This window comes from Vanessa atalanta, chromosome 18, assembly GCF_905147765.1.
Source record: "Vanessa atalanta chromosome 18, ilVanAtal1.2, whole genome shotgun sequence".
NCBI classification, from domain to species: Eukaryota; Metazoa; Arthropoda; class Insecta; order Lepidoptera; family Nymphalidae; genus Vanessa; species Vanessa atalanta.
Window position 1 is genome coordinate 4,180,040 of NC_061888.1, and position 14,071 is coordinate 4,194,110.

Below are 14,071 nucleotides of genomic sequence, written 5' to 3' on the forward strand. Positions count from 1 at the left end.
GAGAAGGCCTAATTTCTGTTTTTTTTTTTGTATTTATTTATAACGACATATCACAAAAGATTTTCATATTATATATAAAATATAATTCGAATATCGACATTCGTCTAAATGTTTTCACCCCTAATGTATGAGCAACTATCTCCAATAACTGATATAATGTCATGTGTGTAGATAACCACACACTAGAGTTAAACTCACACAATCATAATATGATTCCCATCTTGTACTTATAATATCTCACGCACACTACTTTCTGTTAGGTTACTAAGCTTCAAATAGTTTAAATATTTAACTTATCAATACGTATATTATGACCATTCGTTCCTTTCTATAGCAAGTAAATTACTTCAGATAAAGAAAAAATATATTTAGAAGCATAATATAATGTTTTCTTTTAAGAACTTGAAACTGTTTACTAGTAATATAAGTAAATTATTTTAATTTACAATTAAATCACATTTTTCAATATAACTCATAGCAATGAACGATTATATAAAACGAATTAATCATTTATTTATAAAAACACAATTATATAGTTGTCAAAGTATGTCTTAACCATATCAAGATTTATTTTATTAAGAATATAACATATTCTTAATATGCTACTATTAGAGATACAATTTGTTTATTTGTATGTGGGGTAATCTCCGGAACTAATGAACTAATTCAATTTTTTTTTCGTTGCTAGAGAGTTACATTATTTCTGAGTGAGGATATAAATTATATAAATCATAAGATTTTTTGAATTAATAAACTCCACCCATGCGAGATAATTTGTAATTTTTAAGTAATTATTTTTAACTGTGTAAAATTTAACGAAAAAGTTTAAAGATTTTGACGATTAAAAATGTAGAGTCTTGTTTTGATAAATTAATTATCGTTCTAAATAGAGTCAAAATGAAACGTCTCCTCGCACTACATCGGACTTGAATAAACATTATTCATAGCTAAAAATTATGAGGGCGTGACAAACAATATCATCAGCCAGACAGACTGTAAAAAAAATTAAGCAAACGCATGTCTGAACAAAATAGCTATTGTTGCGTACATTAAGATAATTTGAAAATAAAATGTAGATTACCTCTAGACATTGTTTTTTTTTTTTTGTATGCTTCATTTACGTCACTACTGAACGCATCGGTATGAGACTATGACCAAAAGTAGATGATTTTATGATTGTATATACAAAGATGATTTTTAAATTGCATTCCGTTGAATGAATCCTTTTTTAATTACCTTGTTGTTATAAAGGAATCCGGCCAATGCAGTGTCCGATCATCTTGGTGTTTTTATCGAACTTCATTGCGACCTTATGTATACCTGTGTAAGTACTAGTTACAATTGCTAACAAGAAGTACTTTCTAAATCATGTTAAATATAAATTACGAAATATTTAAGCGAAAACTATGCTAGCGTCGAAATATGAAATGAACATATATTGAAATAATAGATAAACTTAAAATCGCGAAAGTATGTCTATAGTTCGAAAAAATTACGAATAAAATCGTCTTACGTCTGTGCAATGCGAATTTAAATGACGCGTAATTTTATTAATCTAGCGTAAAATAAGCTCGTTTGAATAGGTACCACCCACTCATAATAACTATTAAGACCGAGTCACATCACATCTTTAAACGGTTAATATTTCTTAAAGTGCCAATGTCTATGGAAAGAGGTGACGACTTAAAATCACGTCGCCCATTTGCCTACCTAAATTGTATATAAAAAAAAAAATTAAATAGGCGTGTATAATTTTGAATAAATGAAGGCATTATATTTATACTTTTTCAATATAAGTATTGTACATGACAGATTCTCTTAATTATTCTATCAAAATATATCTGTCACTTAATCTCAAACAACAACACTGACAAAGGCGATATAACTTGCTACTGATGGACAGAGTAACTTTATACGAAGAATACAGGCTTATAGAAAAAACTGAACTAGAAGTAAATGGAATATGGAAAGGTTAACTGAAATAATTTAAATATTCTTCTTGTAAAAACTGATTTAAATTGACGTTAAGTTGAAGTTACTGAATTTCTTTTACCTTTTACCTGGTTGCACAATAACTGGCTTGTTCGCGATAATGGCCTTTGGGTTATCTAAACCCCAAAGGCGGCGGTTGCAATTATGCAAACATTTGTGTTATTTGATAGCTCCATTTTGGTTTTGCAATTGATTATTCAAACTACAGTAAAGGAAAGTTTATATAAATAGAAACGAATTACAAACGTTGAAGGCACTCGCGCGAAAACAACAACAAATCGGGCCACCAACATTAAATCGTCGTTAATAAAATTATTTACTTATTTACCTTAAAGATAATTTGACTATAAGAGATCTGTGACCTCTAGGTCAGTAGACATATAAATAATTAGCAAGCAATGTAACTTAGTTTTATAATACACAGCTTATACTAGGTTGTCATAAGTATAAAATAATAAAAAAAATTAAGCTGCGTATTCAATATTTAGTAGGATGACGTTTTTTTGAAGTCAATTTATTAAATTTCCAAACGCTTCACTCTTGTGCCATAATTCAATAAACACATCAAAGTATGCATTTTTATGACCTTCTCACTTCAGTCCTAACATGTTAAATTACAGTCCGAACTGTTTCCAGAACAATTAAATAGATAGAAACTTTGCTAGTTATATATGCTTGCTAGGTCTTAATCACACTGGATGCGCAGACAATTAACACCCGCTCTCTATAAGAAGGCACAGTTTTCCTTTATTACCGTATCTGGTGAGGTAATGTTATCTAACATAACCTCTATTATTTAACAACACAGAAAAATTTTAAAGGTTGGCAACGTTTAAAATTTTTACAAATATTTTTTACTTGTCTCATTTTCTCGTGTTAAATTCAGAGCTTGTAAATAGCAAACCTGACCGATTATTTTTATTTGTCACCAAATACGGCCTCTCCACTTTGCCCGGCCTTTTGGTCCAAATCTGAACTTGAGATTATTCAATGACAATACTTCTTATAATAATTGAAATGCAAGTTTACTTTTTTTTTTAAGATACATTTAATTTAAGATTATATTATAACGGTAAAACCAATTTCAGAAAATTAACACAATCGTAAAATTATAATTTTTGCCAAAACTCATTTCGAGTTGTGTTTTTCCTAATTATTTGACCATAACTGATTATAATAATATAGCATTTTGCAATGAAATTTGAAATAAATAAATCAATTAATCAATCAGTTTATAATTATGTCACAATTCTCATCATTATTATGAATATCAAAGAGCTTTTAGCAAATTGAGTCAACTCCAAGGCAACTTCATACCAATGAATCAAATTATATAATTATAAGATCTACAGACAACCTCGAAAGTTAAATACTTACTGATATTTGAATTTAATACAAAAATGGGAACTAATTATTCATGGAATTATTACGTTTGCAGCGGCTCACCTATTGCTTTTCTTTCTGGCCTTCGTGTTTGGTTCGTTCTGCACGTTCTGTTTTCACATGATGATGTACTTGTTTGATGAGAAGTGCGTGCTATTTCCCAAACTGCTGTCACTTACTTCATTTCGTCAAAACATTATCTATGAGTTCATTCCGGAAGATAAAGAAGTTGCTGACAGTAAGAATTTGTCTCGTTGATCTTCTTTATGTATCTTTATGTTAATAATATACCCGAAGTAGCTCCGCTGTGATTAAAGGCACTCTAGAAAGTACTAGAACCATCTTTCGGAAATCATTATAAATTGGTGTTATATAAAAAAGATTAATTTACTATTTTTGACTATGTACTTTCATTCGTTTAGAATTAACCATAACTTAAACCATTTCTTTAGTGCTACCAGTCGATTTCCTAAGTACTCAATGGGTGGAAAAAAGTGCTTGTTTACTGCCAACGTACGTCCCCCTTGTGTCTGGAATCTTTGGTCTTGTTTGGACTACCATGTTCTTGATGTGTTCTACTGGTAGTCGAGTTCTTACTGGGTGAGGTGTTTAATTGCACTATATATTTTATTACTAAGACTAAATTAGTCCACTATATGTAACACTCTGAGGGTGAAATTGGGGTTGAAAATTTGAATAGAATTTCGTCATAATTCTAAGTCGACGATTTGAATCTCTCGAAAAACTCATATTGATAGGAATTTTGATCGATTTTGTCTTCCTCCTATCATTATTACGTTTACTTGGTTAAAAAATGGTTGATAATAATATTTTTATTCAGTTTACAGAGACCATGGCGTGTAATACCACCTGTGTTTTTGTTCTCGTTAACTATGGGTATTCTCTGCGTGTACACATCGGCTGTTACGCATTACGGATTGCAGGAACTATGTCTTAAGCTTAGTGAAATCACCGGCAGCACAACGTACGTTAACATAACATTTTTTGTTAGACTATACAGAGTTTTTAAAAATATTTTGGAACTCAATGCCCCGAATAAAATGTATAGATTTCAAGAAAACTATATTCATATTAATACGACCAAAAACAAGAGACCTTTTCAGTATCATAATAGCTAAGTAATAATAAACGATAATAAAAAATAAGTAATAATAAACGAAAAAATTATTAAATAATTTCAAACGTGTGTCGATGCCTAATTTAAAACTATTTTTATCGTCCGTTACATAGGTGTACATATACCATAAATGTGGCTACACTTGCTTATGAACGTCGAATACGTGGCGTCTACCAAGCGACTCGTCTTACTATTTTATCAGCTTGGTTACATACAGGATGCTGGGTGTTGTCTACTGTTTTAGCCGTAGCAAGAATTATACTAGCAGTTGACTTCCAATTAGTCAAAGTCAGTGTGCAATTGCAGGGAGACATTGATAGAATGCTTGTGAGTATATTAATGCAAATAATACATACGAATGGCCCAAAATAGTTTACTGTTTAATATTGACTATTACAGGAGCGCCATGAAAGGCATATTCGTACCGTGTCACCGCTAACAATGGAAGCAAATAGCTCTGTTAACAGATTTCTTCGCACAGAAAGTCTCATTCAAATTCACTTCAAAAAGCAAGAACTGAAAGCAAGTTTCTTGAGAAATAGCGAATTAAGTCACGTAAGAAGTTCAAAATATGACGAAGGCAACTTACTTTACTTTTCTGATATAACTAAGGAACCGTCAGAACCATCATTAGTTCAATCAGAACGTGATAAATTGAATAAAATACGAGCGTACAACGCAGTAGCTGCGGAGCATCGGTTTATTGTAAAAATGCTATTCTCCTTACTTGATGGTATTGGTGTAACTCAGACCCCTGACATTATTTCTACTTTAAGTTCAATGGAATCTATATCTGAAATGCGTCCGCCAATAGTTCGACAATTTGGACAACAACATATTTCGTCTAAATTAAAAATTTTAGGATCTCCTGTACAAATACAAGACGATGAACCTGTAGGTATTCACGAAGCAGAAGATATATCATTAGAGATAAAACAAGATTTGCAAGCGAGATTTAATAGAAAGTTCAGTGATTTGAAGAAAAATAATAACATTTCGCCGACGGACATCTTACTTAATCAACAATCTAGTATGAACATAACTTCCGAAATGAAAACAAATATAGAGAAAAAACAGGATGCAAAGTTTGTGGCAATGACTTCTGATACTAATGAACCAGGCACTAGTAGAGGAGAAAAGAAAAATGAATTGAAATCTAATTTAAAACAAGTAGGTATTCAAACAGATGAAAAGCTGAAAGAGAAATCCTTAAAAGTACAAATAGATTCTCGTACAAGCGTATTTGATTCAGTAACTTCGACAAGGGTCGACAAACAAAGTCCAAAGGAAGATAAGGACACTCAAACCAAAAAAGAAAAAATGGACTAGATACATAATAACTTGAAATTGAACATTGAGATTCAGACTTTTCTACAATTTTGTCAAATATTTTTAATGAATTTTGTGTCTTTTTATTAAATGTTCATTATTGTAAGTTAATTTAGTGTTATGTGTTAGTTAAGATTAGCGTTCCCCTAACATATCCATCATCATAGGCATCACATCTCACATAGCCGTCTCATGCGCCTGTTAGAAATGTAATATTACAAATGTCTGCAACTGGCTTTTCATTTCATATTATTACCTATTAATATTGGTCATTTGAATATTTTTCTAGCTTTGATACAAAAACTTAAACTAGATTTATGTATAAAATTGTAGTTAATCGGTTATGAAAATTTGATAAGTACCTTTTAAAATATACGATTTTTTATAATCTTTGTCTTTAAAATTTATTATACTGAACCAAATTATACGTAGAATCTAGCCTTTTCCTGAATATATTTCTTCCACATAGGAATACAAAATGTGATACTCGTATCAGACTCGTGCACTTCTCTACTTATCGATTGAACATAATTGAGCAAGGTGACTTGCGCAAGAAATAACACGAGATATATTTATTTACTTTAGTGTCCTAGTCCAAGCAGCGGCCACGGTCAACGTGAATGCGTTTACTCCGACAAGTTGCCAAATAAAATGATTGGTCAACACGAACTTGAACTTTCATATCACTGCATTCTCTTAAAATGTAATATTACTGATACAGTTTACTTTGAATAAAAATTTTACGAAAAAAAAAATACGCAAACAATATTTAATTTCCCAATTCATCTTCATCTAAACTCATCTTTGTTTTTATATAAATATAATGAAACAAAACATTTTTCCTTCCATTCTTATATTTTAAATCATTAAATAACCTTAATACTATTAAATAATATCTACTAAAACCCTCCTTTAAATATGACTTATATGCCCTTCTTTAATAATAGTCATACCCTTGACTTTTATTTTCACATAGGTATTTTATATACAGAAGACGTACTTAACACGTCCATTTTTACCAACGAACTTACAATGTTTCAATTGTTTTTTTTTTATATTTTATAAGAAACATTTTGGTGAAGAATTTTTAATCTGCTGGAAATGGGCAATCATACAACTTAATCATAACAGAGGTTTAATATAAATAAGACTAGTCTACACGTCTAACTTCTTAAGCCGGAGCCACACGCCGCCTTCCGCCGCACAAGCTAGTGACGAGACCTTGATCTCCGTCGGAACCTGCGTTCGATCATCCAACAACAACTCGTAATTGTGTAAGATCTTTACTAGCGCTAGTTTCGACTGAATGTATCCTTGACGAAGACCTAGAATATTAATTATTTATTATACACTTAATATACACAAACTTTGAACCTATATCCCGTTTTTGTTTTTAAGACAATTTAGATGACTATTTTTTTTAAAAACACCAACATTATAATTTTTTGTCTGTGATTACGGGGGTCTTCATTTCAAATTAGCCAAGATGGTCAGTCGGACAGGGTCTTAAAAGAGAATGCGTTATCACGGGTGTTTCCGCAGCATGAAGTCAGCTTTAAACATCGCACGGAAAGCATTCCGTAAACTTAAAGACCATATAGTTACATAATATATCAATGTGTAAATTCGGCGAAAGAACAAGCAAACTTACGGGGTGACCTGTGTTATATTACACAATAAAATAATTACACACATAAAAAAGCGCTTGTAGGTACTGTTAAAATTTTTCAACTGTTAAGAAAGTAAAATTTTATCTCAAGCAATCTAATTTAGTAAACCTCATTTAAATAATACTAGCCAGCCAACCTGACTTGTACGGCAAGGTTAAATATTTCCCCTTTATTTAGAGTAATTATATTACGAGAATGAAGTGATATTATAAAACAGTACCATCTGAGCGAACCATCTGGCTTTAAATACCTTTTTTTTACATGTATTTGTAGCCCTGTAAATATAATCTCAAAAAATTAATCTAAATAAACCAAAATTATGTTACTTTTTGTCAATTATGCATTTAATTAGTCAAATATATCGACCCATAATATTGAATAAAATAAAATAATGCGATGCGTAAATATTACACTTGCATAAAAAATTGTGTTTCAAAAAATAAAGCTCATAAAAAAATATATTCGTTTTTATTACTATTATACGCAAAGAAACTAAAATATTTTACGGTAATAGTACATACGCATCAAACTCGTGTTATCATATGACACAAACTTTTACTTTAAATATTTATTTAGGATTATGTGGACAATTAACTTCTCCGAGTCTAAGAAAGGATACAAAGTATAACAAAAGTATAAGTAATTCAAAATATATGAGTTTAAAATTACCTTCTTAATATGAAAAATGCCTTAATTTAAAAATAAATGAATAAGTCAGATGAAAGTGTCATCTGACTTATTCATTTTTTAATTTATAATAGGTACATAGTTTATTATAATACACCAGGTGTGTACTTGAATGGCTGTATTTTTATATTGATAATACTATGTCAATAATCTTTATACAAGCGTCATGAACAACTGTACAAAGTTTCGACTTAAAATATAAAAATATAACATAATGAACAAAAATAAATTATATTAAAATACATTAATCCAAAACATTTCGACTGAATAGTCAAAGGAATCGCGAGATTTAATCAAACGAATCGCCTTGTAAGATACACTATTAATTAATTATTTATTTATCATTATCACCAAACCACGGCATAAAACCGAAGAGCTTTAGGTAACGTGAGTATTTAACTTAGTACAACTTAAATAAGTCAACCACAAAGGAAGTGTTTGATTAAGCAGAGCTCGTGTGAATTCTTTTCAATTCAAACTCAAAAATCTGTTTATTGAGTTTTAAAACAGTTACACATTGTACATTAAATAGGCGACACACCGCGACAGGTACATCATTTAAACTCCCGATCAAATGCGAATTACTAATCCATACTATGTTTTTTGAAACATCAAGCTTTCCTTAAAATTATGTAAATCTTTTATTTCAACGTTCTCGATCAATAAGCAAGTGTAATTCCAATATTTTTAATAAAGATTTTTTAACACAAAAACAAGTTTATTTCAATATGAAATTATTATTATTGAAATTTATTATTAGTATCTTGTATATGTATGTATGTGTTTTTTAGATTGAGGTCCCCAAAAAGTTTCATACATAAACGATGTGTTGTTATATTCACAACGAAATACCCTTTGTTTTTCGTAAATTCGATGTATTATAAATATAAATAAATATTATAATAAATATTGGACAACATCACATACATTACTCTGATCCCAATGTAAGTAGCTAAAGCACTTGTGTTATGGAAATCAGAAGTAACGACGGTACCACAAACACCCAGACCCAAGACAACGTAGAAAACTAATGAACTTTTTCTACATCGACTCGGCCGGGAATCGAACCCGGGACCTCAGAGTGGCGTACCCATGAAAACCGGTGTACACACTACTCGACCACGGAGGTCGTCAAATGTATTGTATGTATGTATTATATATACGGATATAATGTTATATTTTGATAACCAGGTATATGGACGAGAGGTAAACATAGCCTATATAACTAAAAACCTTTTCTTCCCCGCTTATTGAATATTATAATTTCATACAACAATACCTATAGAAATTAAGTCCCCTCACAGATGACACGACAGAGAGACAAAGCCTTTTATGAATGTGTTCGAAATTTGGTGTATCATTCAACTCCTTGAATACACCAAATTTCGAACTTGAACTGCATTGTATTTTTGCTTGTATAAAAATAATTTAAAAAACTGAAAAACCCTTTCATTAAATACCCATATCATGGGGGTGCATTTCAAATAGCCAATCCGCCATGTTGGATTTAAATCGCTTGACTATTTTTTTCTTATTTCTGACAGCAAACCCTTTCATTAGATACCCATATCATGGGGTGAAATTCAAACAGCCTGTCCGCCATCTTGGGGAGGACGCCATATTGGATTTGTAATGACGTTTCTTAGCTAGTCATATATTGTCATCAGAACTCAGAGCTTGTGCAAAGTTTAATCCTAATCAAAGACCGGGAAGTTGGCCAAATTAAGATTCCAAGATTTTCTTACATACATAGATAGTTACAAGTGAAGCTAATAAAAGCGTGTTAAAAAGAGAAACATATTTCAAAGTATAAAAGGCAATAAAAAAAAACTATTAAAATGAATATGATATGAATTTTGATCAGGAACATTAGTGTGTGAAATTGAAGTAAATAAATAATAAATAAATAAATAAGTATAAAGGTTTTCGTTAGTTTAACTTTTTTTTTAATTAAATTGGTTATTATAACATAAAATATATAGATAAGCAGGAGTATTATTAAAAACACCTTGAATGAATGGATGAGTGATGATATAAAAAAACTATTATTAAACCACATTAAAATCTTATAGATAGACTGACAAACGCAAATAGCGAATTTAATGTATAATGCTAAAAGAATGATAATATATTCAAAACTTTTGTTTTTAAACTTATATATTTGTCTGTTTACAACGCTTCATACCCTAGGGGCATCTAGGGCTACCCTAGATTAATTTAATATTAGAACACATCACACAGGTTGAGATATCATTACATTTATAAAAACTAGTAGTCATTTTTTTTCAGTCGTTCGCGTATTGTTCATCCTATTGAGTTGAAACTTTGTACAGCTGCTAGTATCACATGCATCAACGTTTCTATCATAATATCATCAACGTACAGTTAATTTCCTAAAATAATTTGCAACACAAATTCTACTAACAAAAAGAGCGGAAGGAGCTAAAACTAATGGACCATATATTTTACATTACGTACCTAAACACTTCCTTGGACCTTCACCGAAGGGCATCCAATGGCAGGGATGCATATTCTTTTTGTTTTCCAGTGAAAACCGATCTGGTTCAAACCTTTCCGGTTCTGGGAATATATCTGGATCCATTTGGATTGCGTGTATGGGCACAAACACCAATGTCCCTTCATCGATTGTCACCTCACTATTCGGCAATTTATATTCCTTCGTACATCTTCGGAACAATGCTCGCATTGGTGGATGCATTCGCATTGTTTCTAAAACGACACAAGTTCCGTCATATATATACAGTTTTAAATAGCATGGCTTACTTCTTTCTGCTGACAGAATATCGGCTCAGATGGCCAGTTCCAAAGGGTAACTAGTATAATAATAATGCCCAAATGACTGACCTACCAACCACCCATTACAGATGGTACGGTAATATGATACATCCCGATAGAGATCAGCCTCAAGACCAGGATTTAAATAATTTTCAACGTACAGTTGAGAAACACTCGTTTCACTAAATTACAATTTAATTAATTATATAATATTTCGATTTTCATTATCCATCTGTCGTATCCATTGTTACGAGATTATTATGTTATCGAATTAAATGTATCTAACCTTAGGTTTGATGCCATCATAATCGTATATAACTTCCATTATCTCAGTCATAAAAGAACCATAAGTATTATATAACAATTAATGATCATTATTATTCTAATTCGCTGAAGTTTTCTCATATAAAATTGTTTGTTTAGAGCACGTGCATAAGGCTTTAACTCGTTTTGCAAATATCCGTTGTCACTGCCTATTCGTATATTACGTTTCGCAATTTAATTTGCCCGTGACACACATCGGTGCTACTAGTGCGAAATAACATCTACTAGTGCATATTAAGTATTTTTATGTATATTCAATTTCTTAGAAATATAAATATAAATTGTCTTAATCTTCGATTTCTGAGTTACTTACCGTCGAGTATCATATTGATGTAAACCATTTCGCTCTGTGCCTCATACGTGCAATCACCGCCGTATTTAGTGAGGACCCTCTTTATTTCCTCCCTAGCCTTGGCCTGTATGTGTGGGTTCCGAGCTAGCTCGTACGCCGCAAACTGACCCGTGGTGGCGGATGTCTCGTAGCCCGCGAACATATAAAGCATTGTGTTGGCAGCTACGTCAGTAAGCGTGAATGAACTTTGCGTTTCGTTACCTAAAATATGCGTCCAACGTTTTATTATAATTATATCGAAAATCAATATGCCACGCCTTTGATTTGGTCACTAATTTGGAGTCGAAACCTATATATTATAAAATGCAAGTGCCAATTTAAAAAAAAAAAACAATTATTTAAAAAAATCTATAACGACTTTTGGAAAAAATAACAAAAGGTACTTAGAAAAAAAAGACCTTTCTTTATGAAATAAATGCCTGTAGTTACCAAACCACTCACCCTTCAAACCATTCAACCTGTAAAAGTATATACGACGAGCTTTTACAAAGTCCTAACACTAAGAGATTGGTGGCATAAGTTTCAAAGCTTGTCATATAAACAGATATAATGATTTTGCCTAGCAGTGAGGTATAAAAGAGCTCTTAATTATTTAATATTACTCCTAACTACTTAATGCTAATATATAATAGTAAATACCTTCATTAATGATGCTTGAATTTTCTTTTAAATCAATGAGTGTTTGAAGAAAATCGTTTCGTTTATAATTGTGCCTGTATCTATATTCTACCGTCTCTTTCACGAGGTTGTAAAAAAATTTAATAATATCTGGATTAATACGATTCATCTTGAGCTTGTTAAAAAAGTTTGGCATAATAAAGGCTAAGCATCGAACTATTGTCCTGAAAAATAACAATAAATATAATAAATATTTCCGCGATCCTTAGAAATGTCCAAATACAAGTGGTTAGCAAATATTTAAACTAATCTAATAGTTTAAAATCGTATCATATTTAAAAAATATATTTTGAACCTAGTTTAATTTCTTTACGAGACCTTTACGCGAATAATATATGAATTTAGGTATATCAAAATCAGTTGCATAGTTAAGAGTTAAATAAATTATTTTAATCCAATTTTAAAATGATAATTACACATTTTAATAAGATTTACATCAAGCCAGGCTTAGTAAAGTTTTTAATCAATAATTAATTTAATCTGCTTAGTAAAATTAAAAAGAATACCAAGAATTATTTACCAGTATAAAGAAATAGGGTTGAAATACTCATGTCCTCGTAAATAAAATTCCGATTTGGGATTTTTTAAACCATTACATTCCACACCAAAGCCAACGCTACCGATAATTTCCATTGTATATTTTTCGTAAAATTCTGAAAAATTCATTGCTTCATCTCTCAAATGTTGCTCGTCTGCATAATTTAGGGCTTCTTTAGCGATTTTTTCCACCAGAGGGTACATGCATTTGAGTTTGCACGAAGAAAAAGCCGGTGACATTTTATATCTTAACGTCTTCCAAGCATTACCATGTAAATTAAATAGATGGCCGGCTAAAGGATCGCCAGCTCCTCCAGAAAATATTCCATGGGATTGAAAGTATTCGTAATCCTTTATAAAAATATGTTTCGCCAAGTCAGGATCGTTTATACTGAGCACTGGTTGGTTCAAACAGTACATGCCAATATAAGGCAAATGCTTGTATTTAAAATAATTATCACAGTACGGTTGAAAAAATTGTTCTTTTCTTTTAATCACATTTTGTATATTTCCGAAAGGAAATATGGGCTTAGGAGCAAAAACACCCTTTTTTGCCCAGTACGAAAACTTATATTGGAACCATAAATAAATCAAGCAGATAACTGATAACACAAAAACTAATAGTTCATTTGTTAAAAACTGTATTGTCAAAAAGGCCATTTTTCACTTAATTACATTTGTTAATTATTTTCGAAAATAAAAATATTACTTTTTTAATTTATTTAACAATATCGTCATAAGTCATAGTCCTCCATTTATTGATATTATTTTTTTTATTTCGAAAAATAAAATATTTCCTTTTCTTATATTTTACAAAATAAACGCGTGCAATAATCACGAATGTTTCACAAACTGATGGTCGAAGGTGCCAAGCAAATGCGTTCTGATCGTTCATTACAAAACATAAGAAGGTCAGTCTCAAGCTAACGTCACTCAATTATGTTAAAATTATTAAAACAAAATGTCGGTCCAATATATATCTTGAGTCAAATAAAAAATCAGCTACAATCAAAAATCTAAGAAATTATCTGAGGCGATAGGATAGCGATACTGTGCAACATAACGAATTGTTCATCTTTTAATCAAACTTTCGGAATATATTATTCTATCCGCCTGTCGGTTACAAGATCACGGAAAAACCACTTGACAATTTTTGATGTAATTTGATATCTTGATAATTATTAT

At 30.9% G+C, this 14,071-nt stretch overlaps 2 protein-coding genes across 2 annotated transcripts; one reads left to right on the forward strand and one right to left on the reverse strand.

Moving 5' to 3' along the window:
• Positions 1-1,895: 1,895 nt before the first annotated feature.
• LOC125071111 lies at positions 1,896-5,842 on the forward strand. Its single transcript, XM_047681202.1, has 6 exons — positions 1,896-1,971; positions 3,431-3,613; positions 3,828-3,975; positions 4,217-4,360; positions 4,627-4,840; positions 4,913-5,842. The coding sequence occupies exons 1-6, from the start codon at positions 1,896-1,898 to the stop codon at positions 5,840-5,842; spliced, it is 1,695 nt and encodes a 564-aa protein (XP_047537158.1).
• Positions 5,843-6,737: 895 nt separating this feature from the next.
• Positions 6,738-13,582, reverse strand: LOC125070887 (probable cytochrome P450 6a14). The gene is made up of 5 exons (XM_047680891.1): positions 12,870-13,582; positions 12,311-12,513; positions 11,633-11,872; positions 10,678-10,929; positions 6,738-7,167 (listed from the first exon to the last, which is right to left on the reverse strand). Exons 1-5 carry the CDS (start codon positions 13,544-13,546, stop codon positions 6,998-7,000), a joined length of 1,542 nt encoding a protein of 513 aa, XP_047536847.1. The 5' UTR covers positions 13,547-13,582; the 3' UTR covers positions 6,738-6,997.
• Between the last annotated feature and the right edge of the window lie 489 nt (positions 13,583-14,071).